Source organism: Poecilia mexicana, unplaced genomic scaffold (assembly GCF_051168715.1).
Source record: "Poecilia mexicana isolate PSO_F unplaced genomic scaffold, ASM5116871v1 scaffold_3, whole genome shotgun sequence".
NCBI lineage: Eukaryota > Metazoa > Chordata > Actinopteri > Cyprinodontiformes > Poeciliidae > Poecilia > Poecilia mexicana.
Window position 1 is genome coordinate 36,400,999 of NW_028263372.1, and position 24,414 is coordinate 36,425,412.

The window sequence follows — 24,414 nt, forward strand, 5'->3', positions numbered from 1 at the left end:
GTAATGGTTGTGGTGGATGTAGCAATACCAAGTGACCACAACATCAGGAAAAAGGAGCATGAGAAACTGGAGAAATACCAGGGCCTCAGAGAGGAACTGGAGAAGGCCTGGAAGGTAAAGACCACAGTGGTGCCTGTGGTCATCGGGGCCCTCGGGGCAGTCACCCCCAAACTGGAGCAGTGGCTCAAACAGATCCCAGGAACAACATCAGACATCTCAGTCCAGAAATGTGCAGTTCTAGGCACAGCCAAGATACTGCGCAGAACCCTCGAGCTCCCAGGCCTCTGGTAGAGGACCCGAGCTCAGAGGATGAAAGAGACCACCCGCGGAGGGTGAGAAGGGAATTTTTTATTTTTTATTTTTAAATGAAAAATAGGTACTTTATAGTACAAACCACAGGGTAAAAATATCTTTATAAATGGTTTTATTATTATATATTATTTTTTTGAGGCTCTGCCTCACCTGCCTCCCCTGACCGCACGTCACTGATATATGACATTTAAATATTAAACGTGTATTAATGCTGATAGGTTGAATATAATTACATTATTTATTATTTGGAAACCGTTAATAAATTTAAACAATTTTCTTTCTGAAACGAGTATTTTCAACTAAACTGTTGATGCATAGATTTGCTTTATTTTATTTTCTTTTTTAATATGTGTATATATATTAAGAATTATAGAAGAACTTTCGCTTTTCCATGGTCCACGCGACTTTCTGTAGTGACGTCAGCTCGTGGAACTTGTCACCCACAGTGGCAAGATGGCTACGGAACCAAATAAGACCGAAATCCTGACGATTTTCAAAAGATTGAGATCAATTCCCACAAACAAGGTAACGGCATTCGATGTCGTTGATCTGTGTTGTGTTGTTATTTGAGTTCACCTTTAACCGGCTTACGTTGGTTTAATTTATATATTTGGTTAGTAGCAGTTAGCATCTTCTGCTAAGCGGAGCTAACAGCAGCTAACAGCTAGCGGGCGCTAATGCTTTCCCATTGAAAACTACGGAGAACCGGAGTTAAAGGCAAACAGGAGCTAACAGCTGCTAGCCTGCCGGTCCCCGAGTCAAACCCAAAGGCCACGTAAACGGTTTGTGTTTCTCTGGAAGAAAACCTGTTAGCTTCGCTTCTTTGAAGCCTTGTCACCGGGAAAAACTTATCGGCTTTAATAGAATATTGTTTTTGTCAGTCACAGAAAACAAATATGAACGGCAATATCGAGTTAATTCGCCGCATTGATCGCTTTGCTAATAGTTAAGTCAAGCTGTGTCTGATATGTTACAGCTCTTAAAACCTCAGGTTGAAAGTTGTCACACATTTTTTATCATTTGTTCTTCTTCATCTGTATTTGTGATATTTCTTCATCCCAGTTCAACGCTTATAAACCACATATTATTGCTTCACTGAAACATGACCAGATGAAACAGAAATATGATGTTGCGTAAGTTAACTGTGATTGGTCCTACAAAATATAATATATATTTTGGTCTACTCAAGGCCACATTCACCATTTGGGATACATTCATGCTGAGTCTGTGAGTTTTTAGCTAACTTTTTAAAAAAATTCCTTAAAAGGCTTGTTTTTGGCTGCTTGCAAAAACAGTTTTAGATTATAGTTATAGTTTGTTTGTTGTTTACTTACTGAAGTTTCTACTTTCAGGTATAATAACTATATAATCTGTGGTATTTGGTTTTAGACACGAGTTTAGATTTAAACCTTTTCTACCTGGTAAAGGCCGTATGTCCTTCATAGATTAAAACCCTGACAGTGACTTGGAACCATGACAAATATTTTAAATCTGATAATTATAAGTTAGTTTGACAGACTCAGAGTTCTGTCAGCTTAGCAACTATTTTAGCAGGCAAAGGTGGAACAGCTGTTATTAATATAGTTTAAGAGATAAAAGTTTCTCGTGGTGCACCAATCTGTTGGTTAGTGTAAACTTAAACATTTCTGTTCATCCAAAGCATCAAAGCAGAACACTTCCAGCTTTTGAGTCACTAATCAAATGTAAAAAGTATGTTGTTTAATTAACTTTGTTTATTAAAAAAAATATAACTTAGGATGATACATAAATGGAGATAATCTTGCAATTTGAGAAAGGAAAAATAAACAGAATCTGACCTCAACATGTCGCTCATCAAGCCATTTATGTCACTCACTGTGTTGGTAGTTTTGTAACATGTTTCTAAATGTTTCTACCATCAGTCTGTAAAATCAGATACATCATCAGTCTGTGAGGAACAAAAACTGTCTGACCCTAATGGGCGACTTAACATCTTGATCCACGTGAGAAATTGTTCTTGAAGTTGACGCTTCTGGTTTGTTTGCTACTTTCAAAGATCTTCTATTGTCTGCTAGGAAGTTTATTTCTGTTCACTGAATCCGGTTTGACTTGTTCTCACAGGAATCTTAAATTATTTAGGAATGAGTCAGTCACATTGATGAAGACATTCCACAAATACTAATGCTGACTTTCACATCATTCAGATGTTTGACTTTGAGGTGGATTCAGCTCAGAGTAGAAACTGGTTTCGTTTAGCATCTATTCCCCCAACCACAGGCTGAGAAGCTGAACTTTGTGTTTTATTACTTAACAATTTCCTGAATCGTTACTCTGCATTTGTTACTGAGCCTGGTGGGTTCTGCTGTGAAAGGGCAACGTTCATTCCCACTGTCACCACATGCATGTTCAGGAGGGTCAGTGAATCCATGAATCAAACTGGTTTTTGTTAACATTTTACTAAATAGCATAATAGACACAACAAAACTTTAAAGCATTATAACCAAGATAAAGTGAAGAAACTGGTGATGTATTTCTGTTTTTCTGCAGATGACTTTGTTCTGAGCCAGAACTACGTAAATAAACTGTATTAAAGTTACATTAATATAGTAAAAAAATATGTATGTATTTTTATCATTTTATGTTGTACAAATCATCAAATAATTATTGGTCTGTCTACAATCCTCTCATTTCATCCAGAAAACCTTTGAATATGTTTGCAGGTTTATCTATCTTGTAGTTCAAAAATATGCCTAAAATGATTATAATATGGTTAAAAAAAAAACTCACTGGGATAATAAATGAACTTGGTGAATAATAATAACACATCAAATGAGAGGCCTGGACTCTGCTTGACTTTCTCAAACTAAAACATTGAAAAGAACAAAGCAAATGGACAAAAATTACAGAAATTATTTTTTCTATTTATTATTTTTGGTTGTCATGTTTTATTTTGGATATTTAATATGTCAGTTCCAGTGTAAAGTTTATTGGTCTTTGATCTGATCAGATACATAATCATTTTACCAATAGCTCTTAAGAGACAAAATTAAGTAAAACTAACTTATTACAAAAATCTGAGCGATTCAGGAGTGAATTAAATTACCTAAAGACTTTACATTAAAAAGTACATTCTTTTAAAAAAGCACTGAAATCTTATTTTTATTAAATATTTTTTTTAATCTAGCTTTATATATGTAATTTGTCAAATATGATGTCTGATTAATCTTGTGATGTCATCATTAATGTCAAAGTGGTCTATATGTGGTTTGAATATTTTTGTGTTTTGGACTCATGGAAGATTAATAACCACTTTATGTGAACTAACAGCATTTCTAACAAATAAGCAAATCAGTATATTACTTGAAAATGGTATCAAAACAACAATATCATTTCTGGGTTGATTTATCGTCCAGCAGAATTTGTTGTAGTGACAGACCTGACCATACGTCACCATTTAAATGTTCTTGTTTTCTGTTTGACTGACTGGTGAATTTTCCTCTGTGAATGTTGGACGTTGGGCAACTTTATTAGATTACATTTGTTGCCATTTCTCAGTGCTTTCAGCAGGACAACGGGATGAATTTGTGTTTTCTGTGCAGGCTTGCTTTGACTGCGCTGCCAAAAACCCGAGCTGGGCCAGCATCTCGTACGGCGTGTTCCTGTGCATCGACTGCTCCGGCATCCACCGCTCGCTGGGCGTCCACCTCAGCTTCATCAGGTCGGCCTCTGACCGCCACAGCTCAGCAGCTTCAGCGTGTAAACGCCGATGAGCGGCTTCAGTCTGACACACGCTTAATTTCTCCTCAGATCCACAGAGTTAGACTCCAACTGGAACTGGTTCCAGCTCAGATGCATGCAGGTCGGAGGGAACGCCAACGCGGTAAGTTCGCTGCTCGGAGGTCAGCTGATGTTTGGGCTACTGGCGCCATGGTAACGCTTTCTGTTTCCTCCTGAAGACGGCCTTCTTCCGTCAGCACGGCTGCTCCACCAACGACACCAACGCCAAGTACAACAGCCGCGCAGCCCAGATGTACCGGGAGAAGATCCGGCAGCTGGCTAACGCGGCGCTGTCAAAGTACGGCACCGAGGTGAGAACCAAGATGGCCGGGGCTAAATCTGACCTTCTAGAGAAATCCAAGCAAACATCAGATCTGCTGGCAATGCAGAGAAGAAGCAGCCTTCATCTCCTTCTGTCTGCTTATACAACCTGAGCTAACAGGATCTTTGACTTGTTACCAAATGCTGATAAAGACATTTATTAGTGTGTGTGTGTGTGTGTGTGTGTGTGTGTGGCAGCTCTGCACATCCTGTCCAGAGTACACAGGGTGTGTAATCCCTACAGTAACATAATAAACACATCTTTAACATTAGAATAAAAAGAAAAGTGAGTAATAAACTGCTGCTGCCGTTGCAGCTGTGGATCGATTCGTCTGCAGGAGGAACGACTACTGCTGCCGAGAAGAAGGACGACGACTTCTTCGCTGAACATTCACAGGTTCCCCTTGTTCCTAACTTTATTTCACATTTAATAATAGTAACAATAACAATGATAATAATACACTATATTTAAAAATCTAGTTTCAAATGTATTAGACTGAATTTGGGAAGCTGATATGAGGATTTGAGAATAAATGGTGAATAAAAACATTTTTAATCATCTGTAAACAGAATACACTAGAGCTGAAAATACTATGAGAATATGCAACTGCAGTATTATTCAGTTCCTTCAGGATTTATTGTTTTTGCCAATCAAAATCAATGATTTTGTGGCGCTACTTTATATCTGCAAGAAATGTAATATTTTTTCTTTGTTATGAAATCTACATATAGAAAAAAAGATGAGAGGAAAATCAAGCAGACTGGACACAAAAAATATATTTATTTTTTAAAAGAATCGAGAATAGCTCGATTTTTGCAGCGATCTGTTGAATTTACGTGAATTTCCACGATCGCAGGATTACGAGAAGCTAGACAAACTAGTTATTGTTTGTCTAGTTATTGTATTAATGTGACGTCAGGTTGTAGTTAAAGTTGCCAGCTCTCTCCAATCAGGCTGGCCATCTGTGAATCAGCTGTTTCAGTCAGAGTCCATCCAGCTGACCCCGAACAGCCCAGCAGGCGGCTGCAGTGATTATTGCGGTTAAAGCTTCAGTGAACAACATGCTACATCATTAGCCTGTCAGACGGGTTGGAACTGAATCGTTTAGCACATCTGTGCATCTCTTTATTCATCAGCAGCCATTCGTTTCTTCTCTCTGTTCAGTTTTCTAATGAGTGGAGCATAGCGCCCCCTGCAGAGCAGAACGGAGCCGCCAGTTCCCCCCAGCTGACCGACTCGGCGCCTAAAGCCCAGGATGACGGCCGTAAGTGAAGCGCAGCAGTCGGACTGTTGATGCAGAAGTTCGTGTTTATCCTCTGTGTTTAATCCCAGGATTTAACCGGATTACAGGAGATGAAGCAGGAATATCAGAAAAACAAGCAGCACTAAGCTTTTAACAAACACACAAACCTTTAGTTTCACATTAACCTACATGTTTAATCACAGGGTGGAAACACAGCAGGAGCTTCTGCTCTCTCAACTTTCATGAAGTTTTCAGTTCAGATGAATTAAAATTCAACTTGTTTGACTCAAAACATAAAACAGAAAAAATAATTTTTCAGTCACTTTATTTTTGTCTAATAGCAACTAACTGTAGTTAGTTAATATAGTTTTTAATCTTTAATGCTAAATGTTTGTATTTTGTAGTTTTGTCTTAATTACAGTTCTGAATATGTTGGGTTTTTTCAGGAAATGGTCTTTTTGAGTCTATTTTCTCCAGTTAAGAATTAATTGATTACTAAATTAGTTCATGATTATTTCAATAGTCCTCATCATGATTAACGGATTCTGCCCTAAAGTGTAATTTTCCTCTATTCTCTCATATTTTCATACATTCTGCATGTCAACAGTCACACATACATGTTCACCTCTTTGTTAGACGACGATAAATATACAAAAATACTGGAATCGAGTCAAAGCAAACGGACGTTGATCCATCTGTGAAGAATCTTTCTTCATATGCAGTTAGACATGGAGTCGTTACTTTGACTGGACCTCTTTAATGTCGCTGTAGACAGTTGGATTCCTATGTCTTCTGTTATGTTTATGACTGTATATTATCAGTGCAGTCAGTTTGGATGTGAGTGTTTCTTTTTGTTTCAGTCGTGTTTAATCCGTCCTGTTTCAGAACCAGAGGACGGGCCGAGCATCGACGGCCTGAGCACGTCGCCCAAAGCCTCCATTGGTGAGTAAATCCTCATATCTTCTGATTTAATGCTTCAGAAGTTCAGAGCTTCTCCCAGTTTCTGAGCCAGAAAGTTTCAGGTGAAAACTCTCTGGGAACCTTCTGGTTGGTGTTAAAATATGATTCTATGTTTGAGAAAAACTCTGTGACACTGAAAACCAGACACTTTCCTAAGTCAACACACAACTGGTTCATCTTTTGAGTTTAGGATGAAATAAATCATAAATCATAGTAAAAATAATATTTATTATAACATGTTCAGGTTCTGGACTGGACAGGTGAGAAGGAAACTGTGAGAAAGCCTGAAACGGCCTCATCAGGACGCGATTCTTCTTTTTATTAAACCTTTTTATAAACAGGATGACACTTAATGACATCAAAGATCTGTTTTACTAAAAGTTCCTGACAATCACACAGTTAAAACTGTTGTTATATAATATAGTTATATTAACAACTGGCTGCTGGGAAAACAGGGAAAACATCATACGGCTGCAGCCAACCATTATTTCAGTCATCAATTATTCTGACTTGGACAAAAATGTTCCACATTTTGCACATTTTTCATTTAACCACTTTGGGTTTTTAAAAAAAGACATTAAAAGATGCAAGCAAGCAAGTAATTCTTTTTCTTTTTTTCTTTTTCAATAAGCATTTCATTGCCTGAAATGCAATAACTGCATTCCTTTAGTGAACGTTTGAGCATTTGTAGCATCTGTAGTTAAAAATCCTGACTATGAAAAGGTTGGTTTTTATCTTAAGTGCAAAATGGTATATTTTGTGGAGTTTTTGTTTAACTGCTGCTCTGTGTACTCCAGGTAACGAGTGGATAAACCACTAAGTTAGCTGATGATTATTTCAATAATCAATTAATCAGTTCAGCTCTAACACATTTAGCAGAAGTTTCCATTGATTAAATCCCATCAGAGTCAGGTTGGAGCTTTTATCTGAGCTCAGATGTTCCTGTTTGCTGAGTCTCCTCTGTCTGTGCTGTAACGATGGATCTGTCGGCCATCTTGTACCGTAGCGGACTCCATGCGTTTGTCCCCGCAGAGCGGCCCGCCGGCTGCAGGTGAAGGTTTGCTGCTTGGCGTTTCAGCCTCCATGCTGCCGTGTGGCCAGATGTTTGTTTCTTCCCGACCAGAACATCTTAACCCGGCTGCTTTGTGTGTTAGAAACGGCTTTGTGCCTCTGGCCTTTGTGTGGGTAATAATCGGTTTTCAGCTTGAAGCTTTTCAAAAGGAGCATTTTGACAGAAACCTGCCGCCTTAATGACACAAACAATCCCCGCTGTGACAGCTGATTGGCTCAGTTAAATTCCTTCTCCTCGTCTCGCTGGTTCCCATGAAGTTACAGGAGACGGAGGAGAAGCGCTGCGCTGCGCTGCGCTGCGCTGCGCTGCGCTGCGGAGACGACCTCAGCTGACCTCTTACTGCCGCTGTTGCACAATTAACTGAATTAAAGAAGCATCTACAGCTAAAGCTTTGTTTCTCTGATGAAAACATGCTGAGACGTTCTGCTGTGTTGCAGATGTGAAGCCGTCCATCATTGGGAAGAAGAAACCCATGGCTGCTAAAAAAGGGGTGAGAATCAAACACTAGATTATGATTTTAGATTTATTTATTTTCCATTAACAAGACAATGCATATCAATCAACATGAACGAATCACAAGAGGCTAATTTTCATCTGTAGCAGGTCAGAGGAAGAGAACAAAAAGTTACAAGCATAACAAATCACTACTGTAAGAAAAAAATACAAAAACAGTAAATTTAAAAATTATTCAAAACATGACTACAGTTTTTATTGATTTCCTAAACAGTTCAAAGATGTAATAGTTTATTTTTGTAAGTTATGAAATCTCTACTTCATCCTGCTACTGTGACTTTGTTATATTCTCAGTTTATTCTCATATTGTTTTGACTTTGTAAGCTTTTTTTCTCATAATACATTTTGTCATATTTTGAGTATATTTCTGAATTGTGACACCAGGATCTTATTCTGTTCTTTTTTCTTTAAAATAATTTTTATTCTTGGCCTGGCCCTGGTACTCTGTCGTAACAAATACAGGAAATAGAATCAAAAGTAAAAATGATGAATGAAGTCATCCAGACCACTAGGCGGAGTCTGGAGTCAGTAATATTACCAACGTAAAAATGCTGATCCTCTACAACACATGTGTCAAACTCAAGGCCCGCGGGCCACATGTGGCCCGCCATGTCATTTTATGTGGCCCCCCAGCGTTTTATAGGTCCATGATTGACTTAAAATAGGTTTTGAGCACGAATTGACGACAAACTACATCTCCCATAATGCATTCCGATTGTTACCAGCCAACATTACGGCTTCTCGCCACTAGAGAGCAGCAGAGTCACCTTAAGCTGCTTATTGATTTTACCAGCGAATAAAACTGAGACTTCGACAAGCTAACATCAAAACGTCCAAGAAAAGAAAAATCGATTTACAAGTAAGACTGTGAATGAAGATGTGTGTGAGTTGGTGTCAGGGCGGCAGGTGGCGCTAGACGTTATCTTGACCGACAACATAAAAAAAAAAAATTGGCCCCGTACTATTTTTATCCGTGAAATTATAATCATATTAACATCGGCTATTTAGCCGCATTTTATGCGGTTTAGTGAATATTCAACGTGAATCCTGATCCCATCACAAATTAAGCAGATAAACGCATCTACATTTTTCTCCGTAGTGACAAAAAAACCACTGACTGAGGCCCCAATAACTTTTAATAAATTAAATTAAGCGACTTCACTTAAATTAGCATCACTTCACCCACTGGGGTCTGAACGCACTTCCTCCTGGTTCCCATCTGCAGAAAAATCTGCGCTAATTCATCAGTCAGTTGGATCTGTCTGATCCAAACAGATCAACTGAACTCTGAGTGTTTTACCCTGCGGGGTCCGGTGTGCGCTTTAAGGATTTTTTTATTTATTTTTTTTCCGCTTCTCCGAAACGGACAGATGTCACGTCTGCAGCTCCTCCAGAGCGCCGCTCTCCTGGGTAACGTGAACCCAGAAGGCTCCATTTGTTAAATCCGCTGGATGAGTTTCTCCCAGCGGTTTTTAATTCTTCGCAGTGGCGTAGCGTAACTGCCTCCGCAGTGGTTGAGCAGCGCACTGCGCATGTTACAATCTAATTAACTTTTGCATCGTCATTTATTTCCTCAAGATAAACTGCCGGCTCCTCAAATGGATTAACACAAAGTTGCATTCTCTTTAGTTTTGTCTGGTCTGTAATGGAGACTTGAATTTAACGCGCCATTTCAAACAAAGGTTTTGAATGCGCTTCCTAACCAGAAGCTCCAAAGAGTTATTTAACAATATGAGGTGTTCAATTTATTTTTAACATTGTATTTTCATACATTTTATGCTAGGGGTGTCCAAGTCTAGTTTTCCAGAGCTACCATCTGCAAGATGCGTTCCTTCTCTAACACACCTGGATCATTGACTCATTATAAGGCTCTACAGAACTGAGTTGCTGCTAATGAGGGAAGTCAACCTTTTGCCTGGGGTGTGTTTTAGCAGGGATGCATCTAAAAGTTGCAGTCTGAAGGACTGCAGCTGGGCACTCCTGATTTGTACCGTCAATGTGGCCCTTTGAGGGGGGCCAATATGCTGAAGTGGCCCTCGGTGAAATTGAGTTTGACACCCCTGCTCTACAATGTAAAAACTTGTGTTTGAAATGGAGACGGAGTGTAACTCACTTTTTTTTTTCTTCCTCCAACTTTCTCTTTGACATGCTGTCTTTACTGCGGTCCGATCCCAGATGGGTCCCCCTAGTGGTCTGGAGGACTTCTGTTTAGTGAATGAAGCGTTTTAAACTTGCTGCTGTTTTTGTCTTTCCTTTTACTTCTATTTCCTGTGGTTGCAACATTTTATCTTTTCATTTTTTTTGTTTGTTTTCTTGGAACATTTTTGTTTGCAGTTTTTCTGTTGCATTGTTTGTGTTTTGTCTCGTTTATGTTTTTTGCAGCACATTTCTCTGTCAGCTCCTTGATCAGTTATTTACTGAAGTGAGATAAACGGCTGAATCATGAGGATCAGGGCTGCTGTAACTTTATCGTTCTGCATAAATCTGTAAATGTGCCTCAGTTCCTTTCAAGTCTGTAACTTTTCCACAGTTTTTTCAACCACCAACTTGAGTGAATTGTGTTGGGATTTTATGTGAGGAACCAAAATTATGAAGTGGAGTAAAAAATGATTCAAGACTTTCCTTTTCTACAAATGTAAATCTGATTAGTGCGGTGTGCATCTGTTGCTGCAGCTCGGAGCAAAGAAAGGTCTGGGTGCGCAGAAGGTGAGCAGCAAAAGCTTCTCTGAGGTGGAGAAGCAGGCGCAGGTGGCCGAGAAGCTGAGGGAGGAGCAGGTGGCCGAGGCCAAGAAGCAAGCCGAGGAGTCCATGTGAGGAAGCCGCTCCCGCTTCCTGTCGCCGGTAAGTCAGGCGGCGCAGACGTGTGACGGCGCTGCGTTTCCGCTGCAGAGTGGCGTCCATGCGGCTGGCCTACCAGGAGCTGCAGATCGACAGGAAGATGGAGGAGAAGAAGCTGCAGAACCTGGAGGGGAAGAAGAGGGAGCAGGCGGAGCGGCTGGGGATGGGCTTCGGTGGCCGCAGGTAACCGGTCCGGTCCGGTCCGGGTTCTGCTCGAGTCTGTGCCGGTGTTCTGGACTGAAACGTGACTCTGGTTTCCTGTCGCAGCGTCGTGTCTCACTCCGTGATGTCAGAGATGCAGGTGATCGAGCAGGAGACGCCGGCGGGAGCCAAGACGTCGTCCCGCTCCAAACTGGACCTGTTTGACGAGCCGGGATTCACCTCCGGACCCCCAAAGTACGACACACACACACACAGACACACACACACACATAGAGACACACACACACACACACACACACACAGACACGCAGACAGACAGAGACACGCAGACAGACAGAGACACACACACACACAGACACACACACACATAGAGACACAGAGACACACACACACAGACAGAGACACACAGACACACACACACACACAGACACACACACACACACACACACACACACATAGAGACACACACACACAGACACACACACACACACACACACAGACACACACACACATAGAGACACACACACACATAGAGACACAGAGACACACACACACAGACAGACAGAGACACACAGACACACACACAGACACACACACACATAGAGACACACACACACACACACACACACACACACACACACACAGACAGACAGAGACACACAGACACACACACACACACACAGACAGAGACACACACACACATAGAGACACAGAGACACACACACATAGAGACACACACACACACACACACACACACACAGACACACACACACACACACACACACACACACAGACACACACCTGCCCTTTCCTCACATATTTTCATAGTTTTTTACTGTTTGGTATTTATTCCACTAAATGATGAATTTGAAGACAACAGACAAAATAATTACGATCAGGTTTATTTAGGTATTTTATTTGGTTTCTGTTATTAATATATAGTCATTATAGACTCAGATTCTTCTGTGATTGTTCATATATTTTCATATATTCATATATTGGTTAATTTCAACAATTAACCAACGTGTTGGAAATTAGAGATCCATTTTTCACTTCAGATGCTCATATCTGAGGTTTGGTGTCGATCCAAAACTCATAAACAGCTGAATTGACTCAAAACGTTTTATTTTTAACACAGATATGAATGAACTGAATTATAAATGTATTTGATGATGGAGCACAAATTCAACTTGGTCAAACTTGTAAAAACAACTTTAATTTGTTCAGTTTGTGCAGTTAGTTACACAGATAATAAACTGAAACTGACAAAAATAAACTGCAACAAGCAAAAAGTTCAGTTAGGAATAATAAACATGAAATAAAAAGTATGACGTCTGTCAGAGCACAACACATAGAACTAGGCTGAGTAGATCTGTCCTTATGGATCGGCCACCGATCGAATCCAGTTTGATATTTTGAAACAATCTTGAGAAAAAAAGATTTTTGATAAAATGTTTTGGTGCTAGCAAGGTGTTTTTTTATTTTTTTGTATTGAAATTGGTTTATTTTGTAAAACTGCAATGGAAGCATTTTTTCTGCGTCACATGATCAACAAGCAGACGAAGAAGAAACCAGGAGAACGACGGTGGAGAATGTTTTTAATGATTTATGGTGTGAACAAACTTATTCACATGTGATTTTAATTATATTTCTTATTTGATGGAAGCAGAAAACTCGGTTCTTTCTACATTGGTTTTGTTCATATTCATATCAGAAACGCAGCTCATGTCGGTCTGGAATTGTTTTGGGATCGATCCAGATATTAGTATTGGATCGGTGTATTTCTAATCAGAACCGGCTGAGCAGCGTGTTCTGACCCGTTCTGCTCTCCAGGTATAAGGACAACCCGTTCATGGTGGGAGACGGGTTTGGGTCGCGGTGGGACGCCGACGGCGGCACCGCCTCGTTCACCACCGCCTGGGCTCTGGAGAAGGACGAGCCCAAGGAGGAAGTCACCATCTCCAGCATCCAGCCAATCGGAGAGAGGTATCCACTCATCCTCACGCAGCCTGACTCTCCGGATCGGCTCCGGTTCTGATGCTGCTTCTCCTTCTGGGTTCAGGCTGCCCAGCCGGAGGAAAGCCGAAGCGTCGTCCGCCGGGTCGGAGTCCAGCGAGGCCAGGCAGAAGTTCGCTAACGCCAAGGCCATCTCCTCCGACATGTTCTTCGGTCGAGAGAGCAACGCCGAGGTGAGCGGCCGTTTGGACCGGACCCGCTCTGATGAAGCAGAACCCGTCAACTAACTGTGTTCTTCCTGTCAGTACGAGGCCAAGACGAAGCTGGAGAGTCTGTCGGGCAGCAGCTCCATCAGCTCCGCCGATCTGTTCGGAGACGGCAGCGACAGCAGAGGTGAGACCCGGAGATCAACCCAACGCCATTCAGGTTGGCCCAACTGACGCTGCTGCGTTCAGGAGCCGACGACCCGACTGACGCTGCTGCGTTCAGGAGCCGACGACCCGACTGACGCTGCTGCACTCAGGAGCCGACGACCCGACTGACGCTGCTGCGTTCAGGAGCCGACGACCCGACTGACTCTGCTGCACTCAGGAGCCGACGACCCGACTGACTCTGCTGCAGTCAGGAGCCGACGACCCGACTGACGCTGCTGCACTCAGGAGCCGACGACCCGACTGACGCTGCTGCAGTCAGGAGCCGACGACCCGACTGACTCTGCTGCACTCAGGAGCCGACGACCCGACTGACGCTGCTGCAGTCAGGAGCCGACGACCCGACTGACGCTGCTGCACTCAGGAGCCGACGACCCGACTGACGCTGCTGCAGTCAGGAGCCGACGACCCGACTGACGCTGCTGCGTTCAGGAGCCGACGACCCGACTGACGCTGCTGCAGTCAGGAGCCGACGACCCGACTGACGCTGCTGCAGTCAGGAGCCGACGACCCGACTGACGCTGCTGCACTCAGGAGCCGACGACCCGACTGACGCTGCTGCAGTCAGGAGCCGACGACCCGACTGACGCTGCTGCGCTCAGGAGCCGACGACCCGACTGACGCTGCTGCGCTCAGGAGCCGACGACCCGACTGACGCTGCTGCGCTCAGGAGCCGACGACCCGACTGACGCTGCTGCGTTCAGGAGCCGACGACCCGACTGACGCTGCTGCGTTCAGGAGCCGACGACCCGACTGACGCTGCTGCGTTCAGGAGCCGACGACCCGACTGACGCTGCTGCACTCAGGAGGCGACCCGACTGACTCTGCTGCACTCAGGAGGCGACCCGACTGACTCTGCTGCGTTCAGGAGCCGACGACCCGACTGACTCTGCTGCGTTCAGGAGCCGACGACCCGACTGACGCTGCTGCACTCAGGAGGCGACCCGACTGACTCTGCTGCGTTCAGGAGCCGACGACCCGACTGACGCTGCTGCGTTCAGGAGCCGACGACCCGACTGACGCTGCTGCGCTCAGGAGCCGACGACCCGACTGACGCTGCTGCGCTCAGGAGCCGACGACCCGACTGACGCTGCTGCAGTCAGGAGCCGACGACCCGACTGACGCTGCTGCGCTCAGGAGCCGACGACCCGACTGACGCTGCTGCGCTCAGGAGCCGACGACCCGACTGACTCTGCTGCAGTCAGGAGCCGACGACCCGACTGACGCTGCTGCACTCAGGAGGCGACCCGACTGACTCTGCTGCGCTCAGGAGCCGACGACCCGACTGACTCTGCTGCAGTCAGGAGCCGACGACCCGACTGACGCTGCTGCACTCAGGAGGCGACCCGACTGACTCTGCTGCGCTCAGGAGCCGACGACCCGACTGACGCTGCTGCAGTCAGGAGCCGACGACCCGACTGACGCTGCTGCGCTCAGGAGCCGACGACCCGACTGACGCTGCTGCGCTCAGGAGCCGACGACCCGACTGACTCTGCTGCAGTCAGGAGCCGACGACCCGACTGACGCTGCTGCACTCAGGAGGCGACCCGACTGACTCTGCTGCGCTCAGGAGCCGACGACCCGACTGACGCTGCTGCGTTCAGGAGCCGACGACCCGACTGACGCTGCTGCGTTCAGGAGCCGACGACCCGACTGACGCTGCTGCACTCAGGAGGCGACCCGACTGACTCTGCTGCGTTCAGGAGCCGACGACCCGACTGACGCTGCTGCGTTCAGGAGCCGACGACCCGACTGATGCTGCTGCGTTCAGGAGCCGACGACCCGACTGACTCTGCTGCGTTCAGGAGCCAGCAACCTGAGTAATGCTGTTACTCGGGTCGCGTTGGGGTCGGAAACCGTTCACACAGAAGTCTGATTTAATTAGAAGGCTGTGTGAACGAAGCCAAAGTGTCTCCAGGCACCAGTTAACCTGCAGTCGACCCGGTTACTGATCCCACAGGAAGTTGCAGGAAACCAGAGATCCGGCCTCCGGCTCTTTCCAACAACCTGTTATTGCCTCTGCCATAGTTCCACATTGTAGCTTTTCTCTTTGTACAATTCATGTTTCCTTTCAAAAATAGGAAAACCTTTTAATTTGCTCCAACTGAGTTCTGGTTAAAAATATTGGTTTTAGCCAGTTGAATCCCACTTGGTAAAATAGGATATAGTACATGGTAAACGTTTACAATAAGGTAATAAGGCATTTTTAGGAACAGCTCAGATTTTATCATGTGAGCCTGGGGCCAACATTGATTGTGATTCATTTTTATTTATTTGTACAAAGATGGAAATAAGTAGATTTTTAAGTCATCAGAAGAAAACATGTCCAACAGACTCAGATTTGTCTCTTTTGTCTTAATTCATGATAAATTAAGACTAAAAAAATGAAACTCCCCCAAAAAAGACACAATATTGTCAATTTTTATTAATTTCACATAAATACAGCTGAAGTTCTGAGAATACAGATAAAAAATCTCGTCTAACAGGAGGGATACAAAACGACATTATGGGAAGAAATTTTCCTTCCAACTGATTTTAACATTCATTCGTTTCTAAAGTCTTCAGCAAACGTGTCAGTGAGATGCTAATGCTAGCTGGCTAGCTTCCTGTGTGTTTTGATAGGACGTTGATCTGATTCATTTTTGGTTGGCTGTCCGCAGAAAGAACAGTTCTCCTGATTCTGGAACTGAATGTATTTAACTTGATCCAGTTGATCTTCTGGTACCAGTTCCAGCTGTAGTCGGTCCAAACGGTGTAACAGCACAGAAATCGTCCCTGCTCCGATCAGTCTCCGATCGGCTAACAGGGACTACTTTCAGCGGCGGACTCAGCGCTGTGCTTCCTCCCGCAGGCCGGGTTTCGGGTTTAGACAGCGTTCTTCCCTCCGGCCCGGACATGGCCCAGTTCAAGCAGGGGGTGAAAACCGTGGCGGGGAAGATGGCCGTCCTCGCCAACGGTGTGATGAACACCATCCAGGTGAGTCATGCGGCGCTTCGCTAGCATCTCCATCGCTGTTCTTCTTCTCCTCACTGAGACTGGCCTTGTTTCCCAGGACCGCTACGGGTCGTACTGAGCCGCGCCGGCAGAACCATCCGGCATCGCTCCAAACGGACGAGCGCGTTTGGGGCGAGGAGACGGGCGAGACGCGGGAAGGCTTGCATGGGAAAGACGGCGTCCCCCGTCCTGTCCTCCACTAGAGACAGTATTTCTTCCCTCATTAGCAGAATCTTGACTTTTATTTTCATAAACCATCAGAAAGTATCGAATCTTTTCTAAAACAGCCGTTTTTCTGCCCACAACCTGCTGGTCGTAGATTTTCAACCTGAGGACTTAAATCTTTATTTCTTTATCCAGAAATTAATGTGATTTTGATTCATAACATTTAAAGTTTTTGTTTTATTGTGATATTGAAAACAAGGCGCCGTGTTTTCTTCATAAATCCATCATGTTTAAAAGCTGCTGACTTTCAGTTGTTTGGTTGTTTTTCTTCTGTAAGAAGCACTGATTTCAGATCAGTCCTGAGCCGACAGCCGAGCAATACGGAGACAAATCAGGGCCAGAAAGTTTGTTAAAAAAATTAATTAAAATGAACGAGAAGTTTTGAACTTCCACCAGTTTCAAAGTAATTCTTTTAGTTTAAAATCTTGTTTTATTTTTTTTTTTTGGTTGAAATAAATTTAGTTAAAAAAATGTTCCCAATTATTTTCAGTTTCCAAATTAATTTTCCAGTTTCAGATCTTTCTTTTTCAGTAACTTTTTATGTTAAATATTTTTCAGTTAAAAATAGATATTTCTGTTCCAGTTTTTAAATTATTTTCCCTTTTTTTAAGCAGGTTTATGGCCCTTATTTAGCTCCATACAGCATCTCTGACCTCTGCTGACAAACAGCTTAGCCTGGGTTGGCCCAGCAGAGGTCAGAGGTCACAGCTCATGGATGGTGGATCTGACTATGCATCCTGACTGTCTGAACCTCAAGTCTGCTATAAATTACCTCAGATTCAGTTTTTAGTTTTAAATCTAAAACCTCTCAGATTGTTTCTGTTTCAGAAACGGTTCGATGTGATGAACCCGGACCGGGTCACTGAACCGGGCCGCCGGGTCCTGAGCAGACTCGACGTTCAGCAGATGTTTGTTTTCTTTGCCCCGATAGAATCCAATCACATGTGGACTGAAAGGATCAAGATATTTATTTGTAGGCTACAAACAGAACCGTATCCAGTATGTTAATAAAGATGGAAAACCCTCAGAGTTTCTCGTTTCTCTTCACAGCTGCAATTTTATTTCTGCAGGGAAATGATTCACATTAGAGTTTTCTATGGTTGGAGGAGCAGCAGCGGTTCTGGGGAAGCGTCGCTGCTCTCCGAACTGCAGGACGGAGCGAATCTGTGCGGTCCGGCCACAAATCATCCGACGCTGTCACCGTGACGACGCAGCGTAAATCACAGGCTGCAGGAATGGAGAAATGCCGCGTGCCCGACCGCTTCGCTGTTCGCCAAACCGGATCAGAAACACAACTTCAGTCTGAGCAGTGTGCGGAATTGAATGTCTCCGTTTCCAGTGGGAATGTTAGTCCAGCTTCCAGTCGGATCCATGGAGGCTTATCCCCAGTTGTAGAAGTAGATCTTCTGCCAGGTGGGAAGGTATTCCATCAGAGGGCCTGAAAACACGCAGAGACGGGTTCAGATGTTTCTCTGAAGCAAAACGACCCAAAGAACAAAACCAGGAATCACCAGCATCCATCTGCTCTCGCTGCAGAGTTACTGCATCAAACACGAGAAGAAACTAATGTTACCAGAACAAGTCAGTGTTGCAAGAAAAAAGTCAAAATAATGAAATAAATACGAAATAATGCAAGAAAAAATGTGTAATATGCGAATAAACTCATATTACCAGATTAAAGTTGTAACATCAGTAGAAAGTAGTCATTTTATCTCTATGCAAAGAACAATAAAATGAGAATGTTTGGTAAAAGTTTTGCAGAAGGTGCCAAAAAATTCATCCTTTAATATCAGCATCAGATTCTCAGCAGCATAAAGGTCCATGAACCGACTCAGCTGACATCGAGTCTTTAATCTTCTCATTTTATGACTTTATTTTTGTAATTTCAACAACAAAAAATTCTCAGTCTGACCCTCGTACTTCCGGTTTTAGCCTTGTTTCGATTGAAAAGTCTCATCGTGACCCGACTGCGGTACTTACGCGCCACGAGTCCGATTCCCGGAACGTGATCTGCCAGAAGTCTGAGCAGGAAAATAATCTTTTCCCTGCAGACAAAATGGGAAAAACACAAATCAGGTTTTCACTTCACTGAAGAAAAATGATTTTATGATAAATTGAATTGTGGATTTTGTTGGATCTCATCTTTTTTTTTTTTTAACTGAAGAGTTGATTTTCACTAATCTGGGCGTTTAGTTGGGTCCGGAGGTCGTCTGGATGTTTGACTCACTCTGAGTATTTGTCGTAGAACGGCGAGCGCAGCAGGTAGTAGCACAACAGGAAGGCCCGCCTCTTCATCTCGGCTTTCTCCCATCGGTTCTCCAGCTTGGCGTCGCTCAGGACGGCGAAGCTGCAGAAACCACAGGAACCAGTGAAACGCTTCCACACACACTCCGGAGGGGGAGTCGCTCTGCGATCCTGCAGTGAGGCAAACTCACTTATATGGAACTAAATCAGGGCCAAAATGTATGTTTAAAAATGTTTTATATGAAAAGTAGTTTGGGACTTCTTTTAGTGTATTTTTTTTCCACTTGCAAATCCTTTTTTTCAGTTTAGTTTCAAATCCCTTTTCCATCAATTGCAAATCTGTTTTTACCCAGTCTCCTGTTAATTTAATATTTTTTTCCAGTTTTTTTTGATAGGGGGAAAAACTTTATGGCCTCAATTTAGCTCCATAGAGCTGATTATTTATCTCAAGATAAATCGGTTTGAGCTTCGATTTACTGATAAAACATTTCAACAGGAAAAAAACAATCATCTCATTAAATTTTTCCGTTTTTCACGTTATTGAAGATAAAATCCTGTTTTCTGAAAGATTCGATCAAATTCACATGAAGAAATAAGAACAAAAAGCCTAAAAATATGAATTAACAGAAACATCATGAAAGAAACGGCAGCATCCAGGATTATCCTCTAGACTAGCTTTAGCCAGGAGGAAGTTATTGGAGCAGTTTGTTTACCTGGAAAGCTCCAGGGCGGCGGAGACGAGCCACGGCTTCCACGACCGCTTCCCACAAACTCCGAGACACAGGACTGTCATCCGGAAAACTCAAGGAAAACACCAGCTACTTCTCACTTAATAATAATAACTCAGGTGGTAAAATCTGGTGGAAGGACGACAGACATCGAGGATCCTCCTCCATAACTTCTTCTTCACATAAAGCTTCAGCTGAAACCAGTTGAACCATTAACTCTGTGAGCAGCAGCAGACAGAGCCAGCTCCCTCTAGTGGTGTAATGGAGCGGTGCAGCTTCAAACAGGATCTGCTTTCAGTCGGTGGAAGGATACGGTGAACCAGCGGCCGGCTGACGTAAACCGACTCGGCCAGCGTCTCCTGGAAGCTGAGCTCGGTCGGCGGGCGGCTCTCCTTCAGGCTGCTCCTCCTCTTCCTCGCCGGCGCTGCCGTGCCCCACAGCCGGCTCTGCAGGGGCGGCGCTACAACATGCAGATTTCATGTTACTCTGAAATCTCTCCTGAAACTTTCCTTTAGTCTGAAACAACTAATTCCTGTTCTGACACATTTAACCTGAACCTGAAATTATGAGGGAGACGATGCTGCTGGTTGCCATGGTGATTCCCACCTTTTCTGGGGAGTTTGGTTAATAATTTATGCCTCAAACAAACATAAAAACCAGGAAACTTTTCCAGATTATTTTGCATTTTAGTCTGTAGTTACATTTTATGACATGTAAAAATGTATCTATAGAAGCAACCAGTTGTGGTTGCTTCTCATCCCATAGCTGAGCTATTATGGGATGAGAAGCAACCAAACAACGTGACAGAAATAAAAAGTTAAAGTGAAGACGTTGGAAAAGAGGAAACCTCCAGATCCCAACATGTGGATCATTTTTATCTTTACGGCGTTTTTAGAGGATTTTACTCATTAAAAGTTTCTCACCGCTGCCCAGAGGTCTGATTACACGGCCTGACCTTTGACCCACAAAGCAGGCATCATCCTCGCCGCTGGAGTTGTCTGTGGAGGAAAACACCTCGATCAGACAACATTTACCCTGCAGGAGTCCCACTGGGCTGTGTTCTCAAACCTGCTCCATTTTAAAATGATTACAAAACAACGAAGGATAAAAACATTCACAAAAACACAGAAGAAACATTTTTGTTGGTTTTCTTATAAGCAGTGATAAAAAACGTAAATAAGTCTGACCTTCAGAGACACATTCAGAGCCTCTGTCCAGGGGGATTATGGGAGGTGAAGTCTGCAGGCCGGATTTATACAGCAGAAGAAGAACGAGACGAAAAGCAGCTCTGGAACAGAAATACTGCAGCTTTAAGAGCAAAATGATGATATTCTTTCTTATGTTTGATTTATTTGTTCATATTTTTATTTATTTTATTTATATATAGAAAATGCCCACTATCTTTATTTTCATTATATTATTTTTATTTATTTTATATTTTAAAAATGCCAATCCTTTAACTTATCATTTGATTTCTTTATATAAAAACACATTTTCTTTTTATTATTTTGTTTTACTTATTTTTTATTTTAAAAAGCCCCAATTTCTTTTTATTAATTTATTTTCATTTAGTTTACTATTTTATTCATTTTTATGCAAAAATGCCAATTTTATTTTTCTTATTTTTTTAGTACCATTTTATTTTTTATTGGATTTATTTTCATGGGGAAATGCTAATTGTATTTATTTTATACGGAGGCCTCTAGCGGACAAGAATGTTCCTGTTTTCTTTTGCTTTCCTTCTCAATAACGTACTGATCAGTTCATGCAGCATGACTGATCCTGTAAGTCTGTCTTACGGTGGCCTTCCTGCTATTATATGAGGTAATGTGAGGTTTTTCCATGAATGTTATGTCGTCGTGAAATATCTGAAGTTTTATACCTTTTTCTTTGGTATAGAAATGAACCACAAACCTACGACATAAACAGAAACTTTTGATAGGAAAGAAAGAAAAAAATACATCCAAACTATTTGGACTATTTCTGAGTTATTATCATCTGGTAATAAATGATCCGACAGTTTTGACTGATTCTTTTGTTTTGGTCTGAATGGTTTAAAGGCCGTTTCCATCTCAGCCTGACACAGTCAGACATAAACCAAATAGTTTAGAATAATAAACACTGAGGCTCTTTAAATGTGTGAATATTTGAAATTTTAAACTGACATTTGTGACTGTTTACAAAATAGCCCAGCAGACCAGCATGGTCCCCTATGAAGCTAATAATTTCATTCTACTGATATTTGATTTAATTTTTAGAGAAAAATTCAAATTCTGCTTTTATTCTCGTTTACAATTTTTACTATAGTTTTATTTTTTTAATTAAAAATGCCAGTTTTCCTTCATCTGTAACAACCATCTTCCTGCCTCCTGATTATAGTAAAATTTACAGGAATTCTTCAACATTTTAATAGTTTTAATGCTGATAGTAGAGAATTAAGAGGTTTTTACTTGAAAATCTGGATGAGTGCGATGACCAGCCAGCGGCCCGCCTCTCCCCACAGCTTCCCGGCTCCCATCTCCAGGAAAACCTCCACATATTCCAGGACTGACAGCCAGGTGAGGAGTCTCTGCTGGGACAGAGGCTGGACAGGCAGCAGGAGGGAAAAGGTCATAAAAAGTTACATTTTAATCTGCCTGATGGTCAGGAAATGATGAAAACTCAGCAGGAAGGTGAATTATAGCCGAGCTCACCACGGAGAAGGCACATCGCAGGCCTTTACGCAGGATGCTGTCGTTGAACAGGACCAGCAGGTTGGAGGCAGAATAGACTGAAAATATGATGGAAAACAAAGATTATAGAGAAAAACTGTCCTGACCAATCAGGAGCAAATTCATGGACTCCAAAGCACCAAATGAAAGATTTTTACCGTCTGACATAAACGAGGTTTATGATTGGTTCAAGAAAAAAATCTTCTTCAGGTTAAATTTGTTTTCCACAAATTAAAATCCAGTTTAACGGAGCAAAGTGCACGTTAGATGTGATTCCAGACAGAAGAAGAAGAAATGAATGAAGTGCATGTTTGAGGTCAGAGGTCAGAGGGGTCCTCTGAGGTGTTGGTGTGTCAGAGACGGCTGCAGCAGAACTTTACTCACCAAGCTCAGAAATCTCATGAGAATCAGCGAAGCGCCCTGAAATGAAAGCAGCAGACATTTTAGTTCCTGCAGACATGAAAACTTTTCCCACAGAACCGAGAGATGGAGAAGAAGTTTGTCCAGCAGCAACATGTCAGTTTCCTCCTCAGCCTGAACTCTTCCAGTCGAGCTTTCATCTGACCGTCTGACATGATGTGACTCTGCTGTGATCTGAACCATCCCATAATACCTGAGGCTGGTTGTCCTGCTGGAAGCTGAACCTTGACCCCAGTCTCAGTTCTTCTACAGGTTTTCTTACAGGACTGTTCTGATTTAGATCTAAGCAGCTTCCCACAGCATGATGCTGACACCACCATGCTTCACATTAGGGATGGTGCGTTCAGGTGATGTTCAGTGTTAGTGCAGTTTGCTTGGACTCCACAAAGTTCCTCAAAACTCATTTTGTCCTTGTTTGGGAATCTTCTTCTTCCTGGGCACCAGCAAATTCATCCTCCAAATTTAAATAAGCACATCTTAATGATGGTTTAATGCTTTTATTAGTTCAACTTTATGAAGTTGTTGCTTTACTTTTATATTTATGTTTGTTAATGGTGTTTTTTTTTCACTTGTGTCTGTTTTATGGATGATTTCTGACAGATGTCAACAACATATTCCCATGTCAGAGATGATGGACGGTGAAATGATCTCATTATAATTAGAAATAAATTGTGCATCTCCTAAAAGTTTAGCAGCTAATAGTTGTTCTGTTGATGTATTTGGTGGCATCAAAACAAAGACCATTTACAATGACCCTTTTCAAATTCGAAACCATTTATTATTTTCATTCTATTTTACAGTTCTTTGTGTTGGTTTACCACCGAGGTTTGTGGCTGGAATGAGACAACAGGAGCAAAGCTCCAAGGGGTGTGAATACTTTAGGGAGGATCCTGAGCTGGACTCACCTGCTATCAGGTAGGACAGGGTTCGCACCGTGTTCTCCAGCTGAGCAGTAGCTGCAGGATTCCTCCGAACAAACTCCGTATATCGCTCATAAACGCGACTTAAAGCATCGATTGATTCCTTAAAGTTCGGCATTTCAACTCAAACTAAAACAATAACTCCCTTTTCAGCCGACCGGTTTACATTCGACCTCAGTTTTCTCCACTTTCACATCAGATTTTACAAAAACAAGCAAACTTCCGCGTCTTTTGAGTCTTCTTCTTCTCCTCCTAAAAGTTGCTGTGGTGCCCTCTATCGGATGTAGTCCGCTATAGCTTCTGATTTTTGTCACTGCGCAGTCATAAATTGGAATCGCCAAAAAAGTTAACATATTGAATTCAAAAATGTAATTTTAAACATAGATCCCCTAAATAATATTTACTTCAGGAAAACACAAAATTAGCATTTTAAAAAATCTAAATAAACTAATCTAAGACAAATAAAAAATATTTTTGACAGAAATTATGTAAGTTCTATACATGACATGACAGAATTATGGCGAGGATGGCTCAGGCCTACACATGATAAAATGTTGAGTGGAAGGTAAAGGTGGAAAAGTTAAAAATGATTTTTTTTTCCTGAAAA

At 42.6% G+C, this 24,414-nt stretch overlaps 2 protein-coding genes across 3 annotated transcripts; one reads left to right on the forward strand and one right to left on the reverse strand.

Moving 5' to 3' along the window:
• The first annotated feature begins 711 nt into the window (after positions 1–711).
• Positions 712–17,811, forward strand: arfgap2 (ARF GTPase activating protein 2). 2 transcript variants are annotated; one of them, XM_014977257.2, is made up of 17 exons: positions 712–837; positions 3,891–4,009; positions 4,099–4,171; positions 4,248–4,379; positions 4,706–4,786; positions 5,555–5,654; positions 6,519–6,575; positions 7,600–7,644; positions 8,103–8,155; positions 10,852–10,988; positions 11,068–11,199; positions 11,284–11,412; positions 13,012–13,164; positions 13,241–13,367; positions 13,440–13,527; positions 16,417–16,541; positions 16,618–17,811. In XM_014977257.2, exons 1-17 carry the CDS (start codon positions 766–768, stop codon positions 16,636–16,638), a joined length of 1,644 nt encoding a protein of 547 aa, XP_014832743.1. In that variant the 5' UTR covers positions 712–765; the 3' UTR covers positions 16,639–17,811. The 2 variants fall into 2 exon arrangements, with proteins under 2 accessions (XP_014832743.1, XP_014832745.1); XM_014977259.2 differs by lacking the exon at positions 7,600–7,644.
• Positions 17,730–24,074, reverse strand: pex16 (peroxisomal biogenesis factor 16). Its single transcript, XM_014977261.2, has 11 exons — positions 23,793–24,074; positions 22,852–22,887; positions 22,450–22,526; positions 22,207–22,340; positions 20,944–21,044; positions 20,680–20,754; positions 20,070–20,216; positions 19,742–19,814; positions 19,012–19,131; positions 18,765–18,829; positions 17,730–18,222 (listed from the first exon to the last, which is right to left on the reverse strand). The coding sequence occupies exons 1-11, from the start codon at positions 23,923–23,925 to the stop codon at positions 18,164–18,166; spliced, it is 1,020 nt and encodes a 339-aa protein (XP_014832747.2). The 5' UTR covers positions 23,926–24,074; the 3' UTR covers positions 17,730–18,163.
• Between the last annotated feature and the right edge of the window lie 340 nt (positions 24,075–24,414).